Below are 20,825 nucleotides of genomic sequence, written 5' to 3'. Positions count from 1 at the left end.
CGAATCCCCGTGGGGGGGGGGTGCGCTCCCGTCGTTCGGTCCCAGCGCCTGCCAACCTAGCAGTTTGAAAGCACCTCCGGGTGCAAGTAGATAAATAGAGACTGCTTACCAGCGGGAAGGTAAACGCCGTTTCCGTGTGCTGCGCTGGCTCGCCAGATGCAGCTTGTCACGCTGGCCATGTGACCCGGAAGTGTCTGCGGACAGCACTGGCTCCAGGCCTATAGAGTGAGATGAGCGCACAACCCTAGAGTCTGGCAAGACTGGTCCGAAAGGGCAGGGGTACCTTTACCTTTTATGACTAGACAATACATCCTGCGGATCACCAACTTGTGGAGAGTGCCTTGCTTTAAGCAGAGGCAGGGCACACATACAATCAAGACAGTCATACCCAGCTTGAGGACTACTTCTGCAAAGGTGATGTTCTTGGTTTGAGGAAAAACTACTTTTAGGTGAGGCAGGGAAGGAAATGGTTTAAATTTGTATGAAAGCAGGATGTTTGGCTCTGACCATTTTCTACCCCTGCAATTGCATTTCAAATGGATGGCTTACACAATTACTACTTTCTGGAGGAAGGTTCACACAGTGGTGCAGCTATGTACTTCTAGACCAGGGGTCAGCAACCTTTTTCAGCTGTAGGCCGGTCCACCATCCCTCAGACCATGTGGTGGGCTGGACTATATTTTGAAAATAAAAATAAAAATGAACGAATTCCTATGCCCCACAAATAACCCAGAGATGCATTTTAAATAAAAGCACACATTCTACTCATGTAAAAACACCTGGCAGGCCCCACAAATAACCCAGAGATGCATCTTAAATAAAAGAACACATTCTACTCATGTAAAAACACACTGATTGCTGGACTGTCTGCGGACCAGATTGAGAAGGAGATTGGGCCGCATTCTGCCCACGGGCCTTAGGTTGCCTACCCCTGTTCTAGACCTTGCACTAAATGGTCTTACGGGAAGTGGGGACACCTTATATGACCATGAGTATCATCTCTCCACCTTGCGTCACTTCATTCATTGCAATTGGTTAAATATTCCAGCATTGTTAGAGCAAAAGCACAAACAAAGCAGCTTAACAACCTTGATAAAATAAGAAAATAGAGGACATGCAGTTGTGATATTTAAACTCGCTTAAATCACTGCACTATCCTGACTACAGGAAGAAAATGCAATTTGATTCTGTTGCCTTGATGGGAATGCACATTTGTTCTAGAAAAACAGTATTGTATATTTTAAAGTTGAAAAAAGAATCAAATTAGCATCTGCAATCATGTACTTGTCTGGTCAGCCACCTCAAGCATATAAAAAGCTTAAAATAAGTGGAGGGATGGAAGGATGCTACAAATATAGTATCAGGCCTGGTGGGCTTTGGCATGCCCATGCCAGCCCAGGTGTTGATACCTGGCTTCTTTGCCACTGGGGGATCAAGGGCTTCTATTCATATAGAGGCCTTTGAACAGTCCAGGAGCAGAGTTACACCTTGCATTTAAAGCACATTCCACATCCATTTAAGGCACATGGCTTCCCTCCAAAGAATCATGGAAAGTGTAGTTTGTTAAGGTTGTTGGGAATTGTAGCTCTCTGAGGGTGGAACTACAGTTCCCAGAATTCTTTGGGGGAAGTCATGAATATTAAATGTGCACTGAATATGCTTTAAATGTATGGTATTGATGTAGCCCAGGTGACCTTTCTTTTAATTCTGAAGATGTTTGACTTGGCTACTGTTTGATATTATTTTATTGTCCAAGCATTAACAGATTTTTATCTGCTCTTCAATTCACAGGTAAGGTGTTATGTGACTGAAGTCAGTCATTGATTTCAATGGTTCTTCTCTGAGTATGATTCTGTTGGATACCAGCCATCATTATGTATTTTTAGTGTGCTTTTATTTTGGTTATTAGCTTCCTTGAGTCTGTGGACAGAAATGAAGGATACTGAAAAAACAAACAATTTCTGTCAGATCATCCAACATACGGAGAGATGTAATACCAGATGGCAGCTTCCCCTGGAGACTCAAAGTCTGACCATCTTTCTGAAGAACTATTTACTCAAGTTATCTTTGGTGGCAACAGGCAAGGGTTCATTTGATTAAAGGGTGGGGCTTAAATGTATACATTGTATCTAGTCTGAGTACCTCCGTGTTTTTGTGTTAAGGGCTGGTACAGTGCAGTGGCGAAAACAGTGAACCTCTTAGTTTAGACAACAATGCTCTGTGGCCTCAGGCAAGCCATTAGTCAAAGCACAGTATCTGCAAAATGGGAATAATACTACAGGCTTGTTGTAAGGATCACCAAGATGTTTGTAAGCACTGAAAAGCTCAAATGCACACAAATGTATTGTATCTGAGGAGGACACTGTACCCAACTATTGCCTCTCAGAAGTATTGCCTCTATACTGTCATCTTCATGCCAATTGACTTTGGATGTTCAGAGGTGCCACTGGCTTTTTCCACAATATCTACCAGTGGGAGGCACTCATAGGGTACGCTTCCAAGAATACATAAGTGATCAAATGACAAATATGAATGCTGCTATGTGTACTTCAGAACATCTTTCTATCAGCTGGGCAGACACACCCTGCAATTCCCTTGTTATTCAAAAAGTGGAAAGGGGAAATTATACCTGATTAATTTTACTCAGTTTTTAACACTGTTATCTGAAGAAATCATCCCTCCTGCCATGGGACCTACTCAAACACTCCTGAGGCAGAAACTATCTACAGTAAAAAAGAATTTTACAACCACTGTGAAAAATAACTTCAGTGTATGTACTGACAGATACTATATATAATCCTTAAAGTTCTACTCGAAACCCTTTTTGAAAAGCAGTGGCTCACAGCCTCAACTATTCACACCACTACTGTAAAGATAAACTGCAAAGAACATGTATCAAGCACACAGAGTCAGAAATTATATATAATCTCTCCTATCACACTGCTCATTTTGCACCATTCCACCTACAGCCAATTTATAGAAATCATTGTATGTCTCTAGATCTAATATAAGGATGACTCATATATAATGGCTAGTCTTTTATGCACTATTCCCTACTTTCAAGGGTTATGTAGAGACTAAATTGTAAAGCAGATTGCAAATCATCTTTCTTTGAAAGGCTTTAAAGAAGATTCTATGAGAGATACTTTAGAAATTCCCTCCCCTCCCCTGACATCAGATGTTTTCTACGAACACAGTATTTTGAAGGAGCCTGTGAAACTAACCTACTCCCCTCCAGTAAGGTTAGTTTGTTAGAATTACTGTTTACAAGGTTCTCTGCAATACTACTCAATATACTAGATATGTGACCATATTTTCTGCCACAATTTTCTTATTTCAACACCTATGCCTGAATATGTCTTGTATAACTCAAAAGCTCAAGTCAAAAATCTTGAACATTATCTGGTACTTAATTCTTTTTTCACCACGCTACTGTCATTGATAGCTATTTCAGCTAACTATTGTTTAGCAATAAGGGAGGGACATGATCACAAATCACCCTCCCCCAAAACTCCACCCTCAACCATGGCTTGGTGTCACAGCTGATAATCAAGAACACCCCCTGAACACCAGTTAACCATGGTTACTATTTTGGGAACATTATGCCTGCACCCCTTATGACTCTGATCTGGCAGAGGGACTTATTACCTGGTCTGTTTTTACTGGAATAGAGGTCTTTAGTTATTACAAGTTATTAAAACATTCCCTAGTTTGAGATGTTTGTACAGATTTGATGATAAATGTTTTGGGATCAAGTCAGCATCTCTGGGGTTCCCCTGCTGCCATAAAACAATGGGAGATCTGATTTAGTGTGTTGGTTTCACTTACATTGATTGAACAAGACTTTAAAAAGTATGTCATGCTAATTTTATGTACTAAGTATTTGAATAGTTTCTCCAAAAGTCAGTTAAATGAAGTATTTGCCTGGAGAGGAAAATTCAAGCTGCTACATTCAATGTGCTTTAAGTGTTAGAGTCAAACAAATTTGAATCTTTATTTGGAAATTATCTTTATTAAACTACTTTTAAATAGTTTCTTAAAACAACTCAGTAACATATAGTCGACTCTCAGCTTATGTGGGGGTTAAATTCCACAGACAGTGCATAAAGCCAAAATCATGTTATAGGCAAGACACACTCTCCCTGCACCTCCAAGCACTCTCCCAAGGTGAGTGTAGTGGCAGGTGGGATTGCCAATGTTTGTTTGTTTGTTTGTTTTAATGGATGCCTGCCGCTATTTGTTTAAGTTTAAATGCATGTAGGTTGCAAGTCAATTGCATAAAATTATAAAGGGGAAAAAATTAAAGTACTGAAAACTATTTTACCATACCAAATTTAGTATCCCTCAAGAGCTGTGTGCATAAGCATGTGCTTTCTAGGGCTAGTCACTTCATAAATAGCCAATTACAACCATGATTTTATATTTCATTAGTATTATATTCATTTCAGTTGCCAAATTTGCACAGTACTCATTTCTAAAAGTGGAACATTTTCCATGGAAAAAATATCACTTGAAAAATTTCCAGAAATGTTTTCACCCCACAGCACTGTAACAATATATTTGGTCTACAAATATTTGCATTAGTAAGTAGTCTCTCTCTGTATACAAGCTGGAAATTAGCTATCGTTCCATTGTATCTAATTACATGTTCTACATAACTCAAAGACTAAAATATTCATTTACTAACAGAAATTGGTCCAACAAAACTCTCTCATATTATTTCCGGTTTCCATTTTTAAATATATCATTGTATGCACATTTCCCCAATTGGGTTATGCCTCCTTTCCTCTCCCTCACAAGAATACCATGTAGATATCTATAATTAGAATAAGCAACCATAACATACACATTTGAATGTTAACGTTCCCAACTGTACATCTCCCTTGGACACTGCTTTTGGGAAAAAAACATTCCCAGTGCTACCCAAAACACTGTTCATCTTTGCCAATACATACTTTTCACAGGGGAAAGGCCTGGGAATAGATTCCCCGTCTCATACAATTAATCTCAATGGGGAAAAAATACTAGTGTCATATCACAAGAACCCCTCCATGTATCTAAACTCTCCCCTTAATTTTCAGATTACAAGATGGTGTAAAAAATAATGAAATTGTTATGTGCAGTTGCTTCTTCTGTTCCCTGCATGCCACAAAACTTCAGTTAGTGACCTTTTTTTATTTGGACTCGGTTACCAATCAACATTTTCCTGGGCTATTTAGTCAATGGAAATTAATTCAATGAACATGCACTCTTTTTGTTTAGTTTGCACCCAGCTTCCAATAGTACCCATTAAAAGTAAGAGAATGAAACCAAAACATTGTTTTTACCTGTCTCAGTTTCTGGATGAAGACGCTGCTCTTTTTCATTCTGCAGAACTTATCACCTTGCGCCATACGCTGCCTAAGTCATCCAGTACTTTGACTCAGTTACTTTTATTTTTCCTTTCTGGACCAGAAAGTAAAGAAGTAGCTGTGCCCAAAGCAGAAGTTCCTTCTGAGCTGAGCTAGTCTCCTCCCTGTATTCAAGTTATTCCTTGGTCACACTGTTGAAAGATTACACTTGGGCACTTTATTTTCCTCCCTCATGAAATCCCCACAAAGAGTGACTTGAACCATCTTATTGCTCTTATTTGTGTCAACGATGCTGCCTCCTCCGCACTGTGGCTATCAATTCAGGAAGGGGGGGGAGGGACAGCTGTTACGACAAAGAACTGGATGAATCTCTGGCTAGATAGGGTGCTTTTGTGTGATGCCAGATCATGTCAATTATGTGCCATGTTTTCCTGAATAGTTCATTGTTTACCCTTTGCTTGCCCTGTTTGCACTTTTTACAGCATCTTCATCCTTCAGGATTCTCCTTTTCAATTTCAGAATAGTAAAGCAACAGTAGTCCTGGACTGTACCACATTTATCTATTCTGATATTAAACACATGCACCAACCACCAGTCATGTTTCCTTTAAAGCTATTTAGCAATCTGTTTTGCATAATGTCCACAAACACACAGGGTAAGCACCACACGTTGCAAACCAGTCATCCATCCTCTCAAAGAGCTACAGGCTCCACAATGACTTTTAACCACATTCACATTTGTTACTTCAAAATACACCAAAGCATCAATGCTACAGGATCTTCCTTACTCTAAACCCACTGTATTTGCCATATGTCTAAGTACATGTGTGTGCTCATGTGTATACCTCCCTGACCACTGGTCAGCGTCTGAAAACAGTTGTGATTAATATACAGCTGTCATTTGCTAAGCTGATATGACCAATACTCATTTTGTCAGCATACAATTCGATGAACTTTAGCCGAAAATGGACAGATATACCTATTTACATATTACTTTAAACCCTCAAATTTTGCTCTTTTACAAACACACAGAAAGAGGCTATGTATTCCACATCCTGGAACACTATGCTCCTCCTTTCTGGCATGTCCTTCCTTTCCCCCCCTAGCTGCCCACCTTCCTTTTCCAGACCAGGATCCCCTTTGTCTATATATTAATTAGGCCCTTAGTAGCCATAAACAAACAGCACAAAACTGGTCATGCCAGCAGCATTAAGACTGGTTCCCTGGCCCTACCCTCTCCATTTCATGCTTCTGTCCTTGCATGATTCCCTCCCCGCCCCACCACCCAGTGACATGAAGTCCACAAATACTCCAGAGAATCTCCCACTACTCTGAAGTATCACCCTCCTCTAATCCCTACACCTTTCTCCTGTTTTATCTCCCCCACTTAAGTGGGACATAAACTGGGAGAAGATGACTTTTCTCCCTAGCCAGGTTAGCTAGCCTCCTGATGAGACCCTTTCCTCCCACTACCTAGGAACTGCAGCTTTTATTCTCTTTACATATACCAAGTAAGGGTTATCTAGACAGAACATTAAAGCTGTTGAATTTTCCACTGCTATGCTTCCTGTGGATTGCTTATATCTTCAGCAACAGCAGCCTGTGTATAAGAGTGCACTTAGGATGCACTTGAGGATAAACTGAAAATTAGTTGGACAAGTAACTGAAAAGTGCCATCCCCTTCTAGCAGTTTCTGAACAAAGCTAGAATCCTAACAGTACCTTCCAACCCTAAAGAACCTTCACAGGAGACTGAGGATATCTGTAATATGCCATCTTTTAAACAGCCCTGGGAATCTATTTACACACACACACACACACACACACACAACCCTTCCCTTCATTGGTAGGGCCTAAATTATGTGGGTAAAGTGTGCCTGCCTTAACACTGTTCAGGAGCCTCCACATGCCTACAACTTGTTTCTCTCCCAATTCTAATCTAGTCCCAGCACACTTCTACAGCAGCTCTGCAACCTTCTTCCATTATCTCTACCACTGCTCCAAACACATACTTTATCATAACTAAATTTCTTCTGGCTACAACCTGCCAATTCATCCCCATCCCTATACACCTGAAGAATAGCATTTTCAGGTCAGACCCTGCCCCACCTCACAGTCTGCTCTTCAAGTTCTGGTTAATTTCACCCCACACCCAAAATAATAATAATGCATTAATGTCCATGTTCCTCAACTGTGTATATAATCAAGGCAGCCCCAATCCTGGGACTTTCACTGCCGCTCCCACAGTGTGCTTAGGCTCCTCCCCTTCCTCTTCAAGTTCATTCTCCACCCATCCTGCCCCACTCCCAGTGGAAGTGGGTGGGATCCCAAACTCTGTTAACGAACCTCCTCGCCCAACTTCCCTACATGTACCGTGGTGCCACTAAGCACACACACCAGACTTCCTAACGTAATATTTCCTTTCCTCTCTAGTGCACATCCTTCCCACAAGCGATATCCCACAGAATGGCACGGGCGGGGCGAGGGAACCCTTCCATCTGCGTAACCTATCACGACTGACTCCACCCCACCCAATATACACAGTGTTTCCTTCTTATTTGCCTCTCTACAGGCTTACCTATTCAAAGGCGACTATATACACCTTTCCCAGTTTTGTTCGAGGGAAAGGATCTCCTCCAGAGAAATGCCCTCGCGTCGACGGGAGAAGAAACCACCTTACACTTGTGCATGTAATCTCCCTCATTGTAATCACGACAGGCAGCCCTCCCACCTCCACCCTACTTAGGGGAACTTGTCGCCCTCTCCTTCCGGGGCCAGTTTTCTTCTCTAGTGTCTGGCAGGCGAGGAAAGGGAATTTCCTTCAGCCTCATCTAGTCGCCTCCCTTCCCCCATTTAAAACCTTCCCAGGGGACACACAAACACCGCCCCATCTCTTCGGCCACCGCTTTATCGCCCCTCCAGATCTGGGGTCCCCCCTTTCTTTTGAGGGGAGGAGGGAGAAACGAGAATAGGGGAAGGGAAATCTCCTTCGACGAAATCTAACGCCCCCCTCCCCACTGCCCCATTCATAACCGAACAAACCAGCCCTGCACCACCACCTTCCCCCTCCCCACCCCGGGAAACTTTGGGAAGGCCCAGCCGATGCTCCCTCCGCTCACCTCAAACCGGCTCTTGGTGACTCCGTTCATTTCCCTCCTCATGGTGAAGGCCCTGCGGGGGTCGGCTCGGGTGAGAGCAGGCCAGGCCGAGCCGGGCCTGGCCCCCCCGGCTCCTGAACGGCGGCGTCAGCAGCGGCCGCCCGCTCAGCCCCGCGGCCTCCCTTCGCGCTGCGGGGCTGAAGGAGGCGCAGCAGCCGGGGAGGTAGGAGGCGGAAAGCCCGTCGTCGCCCGTCTGCCTCCCTAGACCAGCGGCGAGGGCCCGGGCGGCGTTAAGGCTCCTCAGCGGGTGCGGTTGAGGGAGGGGGGTTTCGGCCGGCCGGAGCCCCCTCCGCCGACTAGGCCCACTCCAGAAGGGAGGGGGGAGCAAAAAGAAAGCGAGCGAGAGAGAGAGAGTTCGGCCTCCGTCAACTACAACTACTACTTCTTCTCCTTCTACCCAAAACAAAAACACTCCGCACCTGCCAGCAACAGCGCCGCTCATTGGATGAGGGAGGCGCAGGCCGGGGAGGGGAAAGAGCACGGGCGGCGCGCGCCTCTGCGCGCGCGGGTGGTGGGAGGAGGAGCGTGTGCGCGCGCCCACCGCTTCTCCCGGGGAGAAGGCGAAGAAGCCGGGAGGGTCCTGGTCTGCCTTTTCCCCCCGCCCCGCACCCTTCCTCAACTCTGGTCTGGGCAGGTGAAGCGACCGCCTCCCGTCGCCAAACCTGAACCTATGCACGTTTCAATGACGGTCGTCGCAGCGCGCAGGATTTCGGTTCCGATCCTACGCACGTGCGCGGCTCACGGGTGAAGCCGTTCGTCCCTACCGAGCTCGGTGAGGCTTGTAGATATATGTTTTCAGCGCGCGCGCACTGGCACATTTCGGTTGCGCTCAGCGGTGGGGACATGCTCCCAAGCAGCTCTAGTGACTGGCATCTTTATTGATCTTAACGTTGTGCTGAATGGATCAACAAAAGGAACTGCTTCTTCGTTGCCATCAGTTAAAATGCTTCAAACGCAGCTAAACCTTTTTTCTCTTTTTAATTTTCTCTACCTTTCCTCTGGGTTGGAATTATTATTCCCTGGGGTGCCCCTTGCAGCAAGCTGTTTAGCTTCAGCATCCCATCAGGTGCCTTCAGATCATTCTCTTGAGCAACAAGATGAAAGCTTCCAGTTAAGAAGATTTGGCTCCTTTATTCTTGGGGGGAGGATTAATTCCTGTGGCATGGTGTCTCATCCAGCTATTGTATATATTGGGGGGGGGGGGGCACACACGACATTCTGTAACCAGGATAAGTAGCTGCCTCACTCCCTTGAATCCAAATTCTGCCAAGATCTGATGGATTGGTAGATTGAGCGAGTCGTGGACCACCTGCACTCACTAGGCTGGCTTTCAGCAAGCCGATTATCCTATCATCTTCACATACATTTTGGTAAGGGGTGGGGGGTGGGGAAATACATATATAGAGGATGGTTGCCATATAGTGGTAGTGATGATACAAGCAGTTTGACAGTGGAACGATCTGTTTTAAAAGGTGGTGGATTCTCCTTCACTAGGGGCTTCAAAGCAGAGAATGAAAGACTAGCTACTGGGATGCAACAGCAGAGGATTTCTGCAAAAGCAAGGGGTTGGACTAAGGTTACCTTTGAGGTCCCTTCCATATAATCTTACTAATTTACTGTACAAGGGCTATTGTAAGGATTACTGAAAGGACTGCACGTGAAACTGCATGTACTGGAAAACTTGAAATGTCAAGCATTCTTACTAGTGTTAATTATTAAACAAAACTATTAAGCTTTTACTCTGATACCATGAACTGAAAACGGCCAAAACCAATTAAATGATACCTTTTGCCAGTTGTTTACTCAAACGGGAACAAAAGAAGTTGATTAACATTTAGAAATTTATCTTATTTGTATATGAACAATACAGCTCTTTTACAAACCTGGAGGAGGAGACTCTTGAGAGTCCCATGGACTGCAAGAAGATCAAACCTATCCATTCTTAAGGAAATCAGCCCTGAGTGCTCACTGGAAGGACAGATCCTGAAGCTGAGGCTCCAATACTTTGGCCACCTCATGAGAAGAGAAGACTCCCTGGAAAAGACCCTGATGTTGGGAGAGATTGAGGGCACAAAGAGAAGGGGACGACAGAGGATGAGGTGGTTGGACAGTGTTCTCGAAGCTACCAGCATGAGTTTGACCAAACTGCAGGAGGCAGTGGAAGACAGGAGTGCCTGGCGTGCTCTGGTCCATGGGGTCACGAAGAGTCGGACACGACTAAACAACAACAAACTAGCATTTTGTTTCCAATCTATATTTTCCCCACCTTTGACTAATGCAAACATTTTTGTTAAATCAAATCGCTGGTCTGCCCTGGGTTCGTTCCTTTTGGAATGTAATGAAATAAATAAAGTTTCCTCTAGGAATAAATTTTGGAAATAGGAGTACCTGAGGACACAGGTGAAGTCCTCCAAGCACATACAAAACACTACCTTTTCTCTACTATTACAAATTTGACCCCAATCTGTGATTAAGGCAATAGGGCTTCTAAGAGCATTTTAGAAACTAAGTCTGAATATTGCACCGTGTTAACTAACCCATCTGATTTGGGAGAAGAAGAGAAGCAGACACACTTAACCTGGATACCTTCCACTGTCAACACTCAGCATTAGTCCCATATGTGCCATCTTCCAATTAAGATCTCTGCTCCCAGGCAGTAACATCCTATGACCAACTATTCTCATGACACAAACTCCCACATACACCCCAATATCTATCTACACAGTCCTTCTTAAGGTTCCCCAGAATAGTTATAATAAACCAATAGGAATCTGTACTGTATTTATCTTCATCATATTATGGCTTATATTCTATCCACGTCAACTTGTAATGTAAATCAAAGCCTTCAGGAACTAATAGGTGGCTAGGAATTAAAAGAAAAAAGCACTGAGAACTTGGATCATGTACAAGGGGTAACCAACAAGATGTGGTCCTCATCTGTTCAGCATGAGCAGAAGTCCAAGAGTCTGGGGATTCAAACTATTAGACAACTGAGCTTCCTAGACAAAAATGCTGATGAACGTTCAGCACTTATCAGTTCCTGCTAATATAAAACAGCTATGGTCGTGATGGAAATGCACTACCAACTTTATAAGTTTTGAAATTGAAGTTTCAAAAAAGGCTTCCCTCTTTCCAAAAGAGCTCTTACTTGACAACCAGAACTTCATCCAGGTAGAAGCCAACTTGTAAAGTGCAGAAATTGATCTGAGGCAAACATTTCTATCAAACAAAATTTATTTGCATGTAAAACAAACATGTTATTTGAAGTACCATCAAAAAACTAAAAATGCAGTCTAGTCCTTCCCCACCTCCTCAGTCACCAGAAGCAGTATTTACACAATTGTTCACAAGAGTAAAGGACCTACCATGTACATGAAAAGAACCAATCTTAATCTCAGGTGAAGTACCTACACCTGATATTAATGGGTTTGATTATTTCCTATTTTCTGTTTGTCTTTACAATACTGAAAGATGTAGGGTATTGTGAACAAATAAATGCACTTTTAGAAGTAAACATGAGAGATTTTAGGATTGTGTGATACTGGTATGTGTACTCCCAATTTTAATTGGTGGAACTATTCTTTGAATGGTTTATCTTTCTTCATTCCCTATGGAAAAAAACACATCACTGCTGGACAAAAAAAAGGTATGTTGTATTAAAAGTAGAACTTTATTAACATCCTGCTTGCATAAGGTAAAAAAAACAACCACACCATTTTAGAACCTGTTAGCATGGTAGACTTTAGACTTCCATGGAACTAATATGACTTAATCCAGTTTATGCACAGAGGTCTCATAGGCCACAATAAACCTAATCTCTCCCCTCTTCCCCACATATAATTGGGTGTTCAGCATTTGTGGGAAATGGAAGGCTGGTGCATCATCCTCATCCCTCATATGTGCCATGGAAAGAGCCATTATGACTGATAAGGGAATCCATTCATGAGCAAATCCTGCGCCTCTCATACACTGGATCAAGGCTCGTTTTTATTCTGAAGAACCTTTTTGTATAACTCAAAAACCTACTACTGGCCAAGGTGGATGTCCACTGAAAAACAGAAAGTCTCAACTGTTTAACTTTGGGACCCAAAGAATAACCCCTCTAAAAGATCTGGTAGAATTCATGGTTCAAGAGCCATTACCTCTTTTAATATTTTAGACACTGTCCATACCTAAGAATTGTATTACATTGCTCCTCACAGCCTTCATCCTCCAAATACTTTCAACAATTCCATTCCAATTACAGAGGATACCAGAACTATACTGTGCATCCCATCATGAAAACACCGCTCAAATGTTGCTGCTGGGATGCAGCAAGATGTCCAAAGCCTTAAACAATAAAGCTTCACATTTTGAGTTGCACACTGTGTTTCTCAGAACCCAGCTTCTTCCCTAAATGAAAAGAATACTGTAAAAACCATCATAATAAACACAACTGCTGTGGCCTGAACATACACAGAATTACATTCTGTGATGTGGCTATCACAAAAAACCCTCTCGATCTATCAGAGACCTTGTACACACCCAAGTCGTCTGCAGTAAAATGAATTGTGTCATTTGCTCTGAATTTATGATTTGCAGTATCTCGGAAACTCAGGAAGCAGGTACACAAGTCAGGAAAACTCTGCAACTTATGGTTGTGTGGGGGTACAGCTTCTCCATTAGAAGCCTCAATGCAACTTCTTCATTAGATAATCCTTGGTGGAGCAAACCTATGGCATAAAAGCTTCTAAGAGTGCAAGCAGTTTGGGGTGTACAGTTAGGTATCATAAAGTCCTGCAACCGTTGCAAACCCAGCATGGGTGGTTGTATGCCAGGGATGGGGAAGCTGTGACACTCCAGAAGTTGTTGGATTCTGACTCCTATTAGTTGCAGCCAGCAGGGCCAATGGTCATGCAAATGATGATGGGAGTTCTAGGTCTGGCAACATTTGGATGGCCACAGGTCCCCCATTATTGCTGTATACTCTAGTATACCACGTGGAGTTCTGTGTGACCAGGTGCTACCCTATTCTCTTGAGCATCATGGAATGTTCCATGTGAAGACGATGCTGGGGAGAACAAGACATCAAGGTGAGGGTGATATGCATATAGTTCATGGCCTTCAATGGAACACAGCAAGGCAAATTCTAATGGCAAATCTTAATCCACTACAATACCATCTCTATCTGGTACTATGTGGTTATGGAAAAATTCTAGAATGCTTCCCTTGTATCTAGGTGGGAGTTGGAAGTGTACATCCACTAAGCATATATTTTGACCACTCACACATTATAGGCTCTTTCTTAATAGGTCTGCAGGCCTATATTACCTCACTGGCCTGTGAGCTGCTCCAGTATGCTGTTCCAGTAACTGCTGAAGTCATGTGAGAGGAGTCAAAGATGCAGCCACTTCACTCTGCCTAGGATTTGAGACAACTGCCAAGGGAAGTAGCTGCACTGCTGATTCCTCCCACATGACCTCAAGGTTCCTACTTTTCTGGAGTGGTATGTAAAGGAGCCATGCTGCAGTGGATCTTATACCAAAGAGGAAACTGATTCCACACTCATGCCAACAAACCACACTCACCAAGGGGGAAAAGTGTCACTCCCAGTTATTTTAACAGCATTCTCTTTCAACCCAGTTCAAAATTAAAGGGGCTGAGAAGTCTACCAATCTACACTTACAGCACCAAACCCTCACTTTCTTCTTCCCCACTCAGTTGCCATCTTATACTACCCAACGGTAACAGAGGAGACATGCATGGAAGCCAACAGTTTCCATGGAAGAAATCAATTTTATAATACAAAGATTAAGAGAAATGGCTGTAAAAGATGTAACACATCTATGTCAAATACTTCACCATCTGCAGAAGGACCCAACTGGTGCTATCCACTGAACAGTTCCATTTCAGATTTTACTTTTAATAGGAGATGGCAGTCAGCACCTTGTGAACTAGGGGAGATACCAGGCACAGAACCAATTCCGCTAATTAATTTTTGGTGTAAATATCAGAGTATGAATAACAAAACCCAAACAAGCTTAAATCCTGAACACTAAAAATACGCTCCAGAATGAAAATGTTCCTAAAAAAGTGAAGTAAAAGAAATGGAATATCTGCCCAAGTTTCAATTCTATCTTGCAAGTCCACAGGCATGTAACTCTGGGACAAGTGACAGAACTACTCCGAATAGCGTGGTGCATTGATTCTTTGTGGTAGAAACTCTGATTAGATGGAAGTATGCATGTGTAAGAGTCCATGTAAACTTCCAAGAATTGAAGAATATTTTTTCACTATGCTCCATTTGTCAAGAAGAACAGCCAAAGAAAAATGCTTGTTTTTACCTGAACCCACAAGGGTGTTGTTTGCACTCACAACTTTAAAAACATTTTTAAAACAACACTATATGAAACATTTAGCCCCAGCCCACTCCCCACCTGCCAACCTTGGCTAAATATTCTCAATTTCTTATCAGGGCAACATCCATGAGATCCTCATCTTCGTCCCCAATCAAAAAATCAGGGCTAGGCCTGGATGGCCTTTCTGATGTAAGAATGGCACTACTTGTCATAGACAAAGACTGTTCTGAAGAGATAGGAGATTTAGACCAGTTCTCCGTCTTAATGCTGTGAGTTTTCTTTTTGTCTCTCTCTTTATCACGATCCCTATCCCTATCCCGGTCTTTATCTTTTACTTTCTTCTTTTCTTTTTTGTGTTTCTTATGCTTTTCCAAGCTGTATTCTGGAAGAGGCCGAATTCCATCATCAGAGCTGGGGCTGTTCTGATAGGATTTCTCTGCTATGGATGATCCTGATTCACTCTCGCTGTCAATGTTTTGCGGGGTATATGCTGGAGACTTACTGTGACTGGGAGAACAGCGCTCATGCTTTGGAGTAGACCCACTTATTAGTGGTGATCCATAGCTTTTGGAAGATGTCATCTGAGGCCTTAAGCCATCCCCTCCTCCTTCTCCAGGCTTCTGCAAGGTAACTTTGGCTTTAATGCTAGGAGAGCCACCGTCATGTTTGCTGATGATAATCTTGGCCACTCCAGTGCTTCCAACATTCTTTGAATCAGATGCCTTTTTGGAAGAGTCAGAGGAGCCTCCTGAAACAGAGACTTTGGATTTCTCCTTGTCACTCCTTTCCCGCTTCCCCTGCAATTCACCTCCAGAGAGGTTGTGTTTGGAGGACATGGAGTGACTTGAGGAACTGGAACTCTGGACCATCTGTCCATCCATTGAGTCTTCCCCACCAGGGCCACTGGTGACTACACCATGCTTGAGTTTGTCAATCACAGCTGTCAAAGATGGCTTTTTGTTCCGGCTTGGGGACTTGCCTTTTGAACTCCCGTGCTGATTCTGAGATGAAGACATGGAAGAGCTGCCAGATGAGAAGGAAGATGAAGATCCCGCTGAAGAATTTGAAGAAGGGGGTGGCTTCTGGGACATGGAACTGGAGGATCCCATCCCTGAAGAGGACTTCATGCTTGAACTTGATCCAGTCCCAGACATGTGTGAGCTTCCAGAACCGGAACTAATAGGGGACTTTGCTTTAGACGACGGGGGAGTACCTGGAACGGGTTTCATCGGAGAGGCCAGCTTGTCAGAACCGCCCGAGGGTCTAGAATGAGAAGGAGAAATGTTTGGTTTACTCATGGAAGGGTTCATAAGTGATGAAGGCTTCCCTTGAGGTTTGATCTTGGTACCTCCAGAGCCGCTGCTGAGGCCGTGTTTTGTGATGGGGGAGGACCCGGGCTTTCCCACTGATTGGGTGGAGCTTTTGGACTGACCTGATCCAGAGCCGCCTTGGCCCGAGTAGAGGCTGCTGCTCATCTTGGACCCAGAAGACCCATCCGACTTGCTGCTCTTTATTTTGCCCGAGGTCGATGAGGAAGACGAAGAGGACGAGGATGACGATGAGGAGGAGGAAGAGGAGGAGGAGGAATGACTGTGATGACTTTTGCTGCTCAAAGAGGAGACTGAGCCGCTGCTTGTGTACTGCCCATGGGAAGGTTTGCCAACAGTCACTGTTCCCTTGGGAATCTGGATGGTGATTTTGGGTATGGGAGGAGTGGCTACCCCAGGGGGCGTTTGAGACCTTCCTGAACTTCCAGGAGATTTCGAGCCACCTGTGCTTGCTGGTGGGGTGAAAGGCCTGGTAGACAAACTATGAGAGGGAGATTTGCCTTCTGGCTCCACCTTCCTCCGCTTCTGGACCTTTTCTTTACTCTTCCCATCGCTGGATGGGGTGCGGCTGCGTTTTCCACCCTTGCCATCTAGCCCAGGGCCCGTTAAAGAACTCCCGGATCCATTACCCTCTTTGACCCGCTTCTGCGACTTTTCCTTCCCCAAATCTCCCGTGCTCAGTAAGGGGCTCTGGCTTCCACTATGATGCTCCATGACATCAGAGACCCCCAGAGCCTTGCTGGCAGCAGTGATAATACTAAAGTCGACTGTGTCCGCTTGGCTGCTTGCCTTGAACTTACTCTCCCCTCCATCTCCCCCCAGCACTTGCACGCCCAGAGTACTTATCGTTTGTGATGCAAAGCCCTTGAAGTCATCAGCGTCTCCACTCTGGCTGCTATCATCAAAGTACTCTTCTCCAAAACCGCTTTGGCTCTGGCTATTCAGGAGGTCAGGGTTGAAATCAACTCCATCAGGGAAAAACTGATTTGAAGAGTCACTGTTTGGGCTCACAGTGGCATCGGCAATCAGGTCAGCTGGATCAGTGTAAGGGTTTTCACTGTTGTTAGACTGAAAGACATCAGGATCAAACAGGGCACTTTGGGAATGCCCTGAACTAGAGGAGTCTCTTACTGGTGTTCCAATAGGAGGACAATCTTCACTGGTGCTTGGTAGCTTGGATGCTTCCTCTGCTATGTCAGAAAGGATATCTGTCACATCAGCACCAATGCTGTCTGAGCTGGAGAGCCGAACCATCCTCTGAATACTGGGCTGGGTATGAGGTATAGACTGTGGATACGTTGTTGGTGGAGTGCTGCACTGACTGGGAGCTGGAGTAATATGAGGGGTATCTAAAGTGTCAGTGGTCATATTGACATCAAAGATGGGATTCTGGGAGTCAACGTCCATGGAAAACAGCTCTCTCTGGAAGTCATCTTCAGTTTGATGCTTGGGTTTCTCCACCGTGACACGTGATTTTTTCTTCTTTTGCTTGTTGCCCCCTGGACCCATTTCCATCCTTGGGGAGCCAGAAGAGGAATTTTGCCTCTCAAGTGGGCTGTTTCCATAGAGCGTTGAGAAATCTTGAGCTGGATTGTCCTTCAACAGGTTCATGAGCATGGGGTGGTTCTTGGTGTTGCTTGCCGGAGATGACACAGGGGGAGGGGTATGGTGTGGAGGCGTGGGACTGGAGCCAATAGTGGAGCCCACGTTGCCTGTGATTTGTAGCAAGCTTGTAAGGATAGGGTTCTGGGACACTTTGCTGAAGTCTTCCCCGTGGCCCACTGAATCATGCCGTTCTTTTATACCCATGCTCATCGTGAACAAGGTGGAGATGGGTCCCCCGGGGAAAGTGTTGGTTGGGGTGGTGGTGCCACTCATTGGGTTGTTGCCGGTGGTCATGCCATAACCTGGGCTGCTGGCAGGGGGCAGGTTCTTTTTCACCATATCTTCAACTGTCTCAGCAATGAGGGACAAAGCTGGTGTGTCTGCTTGGATTGTTTCAGCCTTTCTCCGGATGGCTCTCATGGTCACGGGTATTGACATGCATCTATAAGGCAAGGTGGAGAAAAGCTGGTTGAGTGTCATCCTTGCCAGCAGTAAGTTCCCCCATGAAGCTAAAAGCTGTACTCACCCTACTCAATTCACTAAAGTTCTCATGAATGAATGAATGAATAAATAAATAAATAAATAAATAAATAGGTGAATGTATGCTTTTTAAAAGAGAGTTCCCACTTTATCTACTTATTTCATGAACATGACAAAATCAAAGCATGTTAAGGCTTTGCTGAACTGAAGAGCCTGTTCAAGTAAATATGGCCTAAGTAAATATGTCACATTTTGAAAATGCTAAACTGAAGAACTGGCCTCGTTACAGGAGGGATGGGGGACCTGCAGTCCTCCAGATGCTGTTGGACTACAACTCCCATCGGCTATGTGGGGTGGGTCTGATAGGAGTTGGGAAGTCCAACATCTGGTGGTCTATAGGTTATCCACCCCTGAATTACAGAGTAAAGTACAGGACAGACAGATCTAGGCACTCCTTTCATACATGGCTATGCACATTAATGAAACCCAAATTCTGAACTTCAAATAAATCATTTCTATTCACATCAAGATGAATTTCGTTATTTTATTCATTTTACTCCTTTCTCTAAAGACTATAGAGATGGCTTGAAGGCCCAGAAGAGATAGAAAACATCATTCTTCAGATTCAGTTAACAGAAGACATAAATTCTACATGTATCATTTCAGCATACATGAAAGTGTGCACAACATATAAAGACCACCATGGGTAACCACAGCTAAGTGCAAGCTGTAAAATATAAAGTGCATGCACTTTGCACAAATTGAGTACATGCTTCATATACTCTTCTTCCTACACGAAGTGTACAAAATTGCCTTATGTCACTGGTGCATGGACACCTGTCTCAAACTTCTGCTCCTGGAGGAAAGCTCCTTATCACCAGCAGTAAAAGCAACCCACAGAAGACAGGTCTGAGCCTTTTCCTTTTGACAGACAGAAGGGAACCCAAATGCCTTTAATAATTAGAAATCAGCAGCTGACCTTAAATCCAACTCTAAGTTGCAGAGAGTTTTTAATACCAAAGCACACCATCTAAGACAGCATAGTCTGAGTTGATAGGTCTGTCAAAGTGTGGGCACGATAAATTTTGAGAAAACCACAGAAGGATGGACTTGCTGCAGTGCCATAAATCTCCATAAGGATTATTGGACATGAAAGGTAACAGGAGTTCTAATTACCTCTTTCTACTTTTATTTGCCATCTATTATATTTTGTTATAAATATATGTAGATAAATAGATAAAAGAAAGAGAAATGTAGAGATGGAAAGCAGGAGCTCCAAGTTAATTCTGGCTGAAAGGGAAGCTAGTGATTGCAGTGTGATGGAAGGCATGTGTCCCAAACATTTAAAGCACCCCCCCCCCCCAAAAAAATAGGAAAAGGTTCAGGATGCCATTGTTTTAAGTATTAGCCCAGAAACTTTCCTCCCTTGCCTGGGGTAGGCTCTCATTACTGAAATAAAACTGCTGTGTGTGTAGACCTTTACTGCTGTCACCATTAGAGCAGAATATAAAAAGAATGATAGGAAAATGTTACTGTAAAATTATTTTTCCCTTGGTAAAACTTTAATGTAAGTGGCCTCTGAGTTACCAGGTTTATATTTAACCACTGTCTTCAAAGATCAGTTTTTATTCTGGCTTAAGCAGTATGACATACCTTTGAACAACTTTAGCAATGAAGTCATCTGTGCAGATGAGTGCATCAGAAAGCCCTTTATACAATTTGCAGTTCACATGTGTAGAATCTTGCACATCCATTACCACTGAAAGACACAGAGGAATCACAGGGAGGTCATTAAATCGAAAAAGTGTCCATCTTCATTCAATGACTGTTTATACATAATTTTTTTTCTCTCTTAAAACCCTCCATCCAGCAACTTACCACAAACTAGAGAGTCATTTACAGGATGCTGAAAGGACACACTGAAACAGGAATCTGACAGAGGGCAGACTTCAAACTGCAGGATGCCTGGGGAATCTGGAAAGACAAGAGAGCTTGCTAGCAAAGGCCATAAGCTTAAAAAGTCATGTTCACCCTATAGATAAAATAAGGGAAAGAGAGAAAGATGTTCATACTTTTACTTGCAGCTCAACTAAGACACGGAAAAATAGGTCAGGAAACATCTGATGGTGCATGAGTTGGGTAACAGCTACTGTAATCTTTTCAAAGTTTATGTTTATTATGTTAGCTGCTTCAAGTTTACTCTGGAAGGAAGAGTCTTCTATTAATTTTAATAAAATAAATAGTAGTTTGGTGCATTGTGGGCTTTGGCTGCTAAATGCAGTGTGAGCAGTTTGCTTTAGGGCCTGCTTTCTTTAGTTTTTTATACTCTTGTTTAGTTTCCTTACTAACTGAATGGAAATCCTGAACCTGAACTTACTGGCTATCTTGTTCATGCTTCCTTACACTATTCAGAATTTTGATATGGTCAATAAATGCAAGGGTTGAGAAGCAACCATAGTACTAAGAGTACAAGTATTAACATACGTAAATGGATAGAAAAACGATTTTCCTAGGCAAGTGAATTAAATTGGAGGAAAAGCCAAAGGAATCAGCTGCTGTAGTGATTT

At 43.6% G+C, this 20,825-nt stretch overlaps 2 protein-coding genes and 1 long non-coding RNA gene across 7 annotated transcripts in view; 1 reads left to right on the top strand and 2 right to left on the bottom strand.

Moving 5' to 3' along the window:
• Positions 1 to 8,987, bottom strand: part of FBXL20 (F-box and leucine rich repeat protein 20) — a 67,256-nt gene extending 58,269 nt beyond the window's left edge. For 2 of the 4 annotated variants that reach the window (XM_083408711.1, XM_083408710.1), the window contains exon 1: positions 8,469 to 8,949. Coding sequence is in view for 2 of the 4 variants with exons in the window: in XM_083408709.1 (XP_083264835.1) it covers positions 5,328 to 5,393 (66 nt within the window). In the remaining 2 variants the exon portion in view is untranslated. Of the gene's footprint in view, positions 1 to 5,327; positions 5,409 to 8,468 lie in introns of those variants that run through there. The other 2 variants (XM_083408712.1, XM_083408709.1) reach the window with 2 other exon arrangements.
• Positions 8,988 to 9,092: 105 nt separating this feature from the next.
• On the top strand, positions 9,093 to 12,035 carry LOC310662042. The gene is made up of 2 exons (XR_014504220.1): positions 9,093 to 9,279; positions 10,378 to 12,035. It is a non-coding gene; the product is annotated as an uncharacterized lncRNA (long non-coding RNA).
• The window catches only part of MED1 (mediator complex subunit 1), a 26,796-nt gene continuing 17,694 nt past the window's right edge, over positions 11,724 to 20,825 (bottom strand). For both annotated transcript variants that reach the window (XM_083408510.1, XM_083408511.1), the window contains exons 15-17: positions 20,137 to 20,232; positions 19,912 to 20,017; positions 11,724 to 18,220 (exon numbers count right to left, since the gene is read on the bottom strand). In XM_083408510.1, the coding sequence (XP_083264636.1) occupies positions 14,947 to 18,220; positions 19,912 to 20,017; positions 20,137 to 20,232 (3,476 nt within the window). In that variant the 3' untranslated portion in view covers positions 11,724 to 14,946. The remainder of the gene's footprint in view (positions 18,221 to 19,911; positions 20,018 to 20,136; positions 20,233 to 20,825) is intronic.

Source organism: Podarcis tiliguerta (genome assembly GCF_965153285.1).
Source record: "Podarcis tiliguerta genome assembly, chromosome: 13".
NCBI classification, from domain to species: Eukaryota; Metazoa; Chordata; class Lepidosauria; order Squamata; family Lacertidae; genus Podarcis; species Podarcis tiliguerta.
Note: the sequence above shows the minus strand (reverse complement) of the source record. Positions and strands in the feature narration are given on the sequence as shown.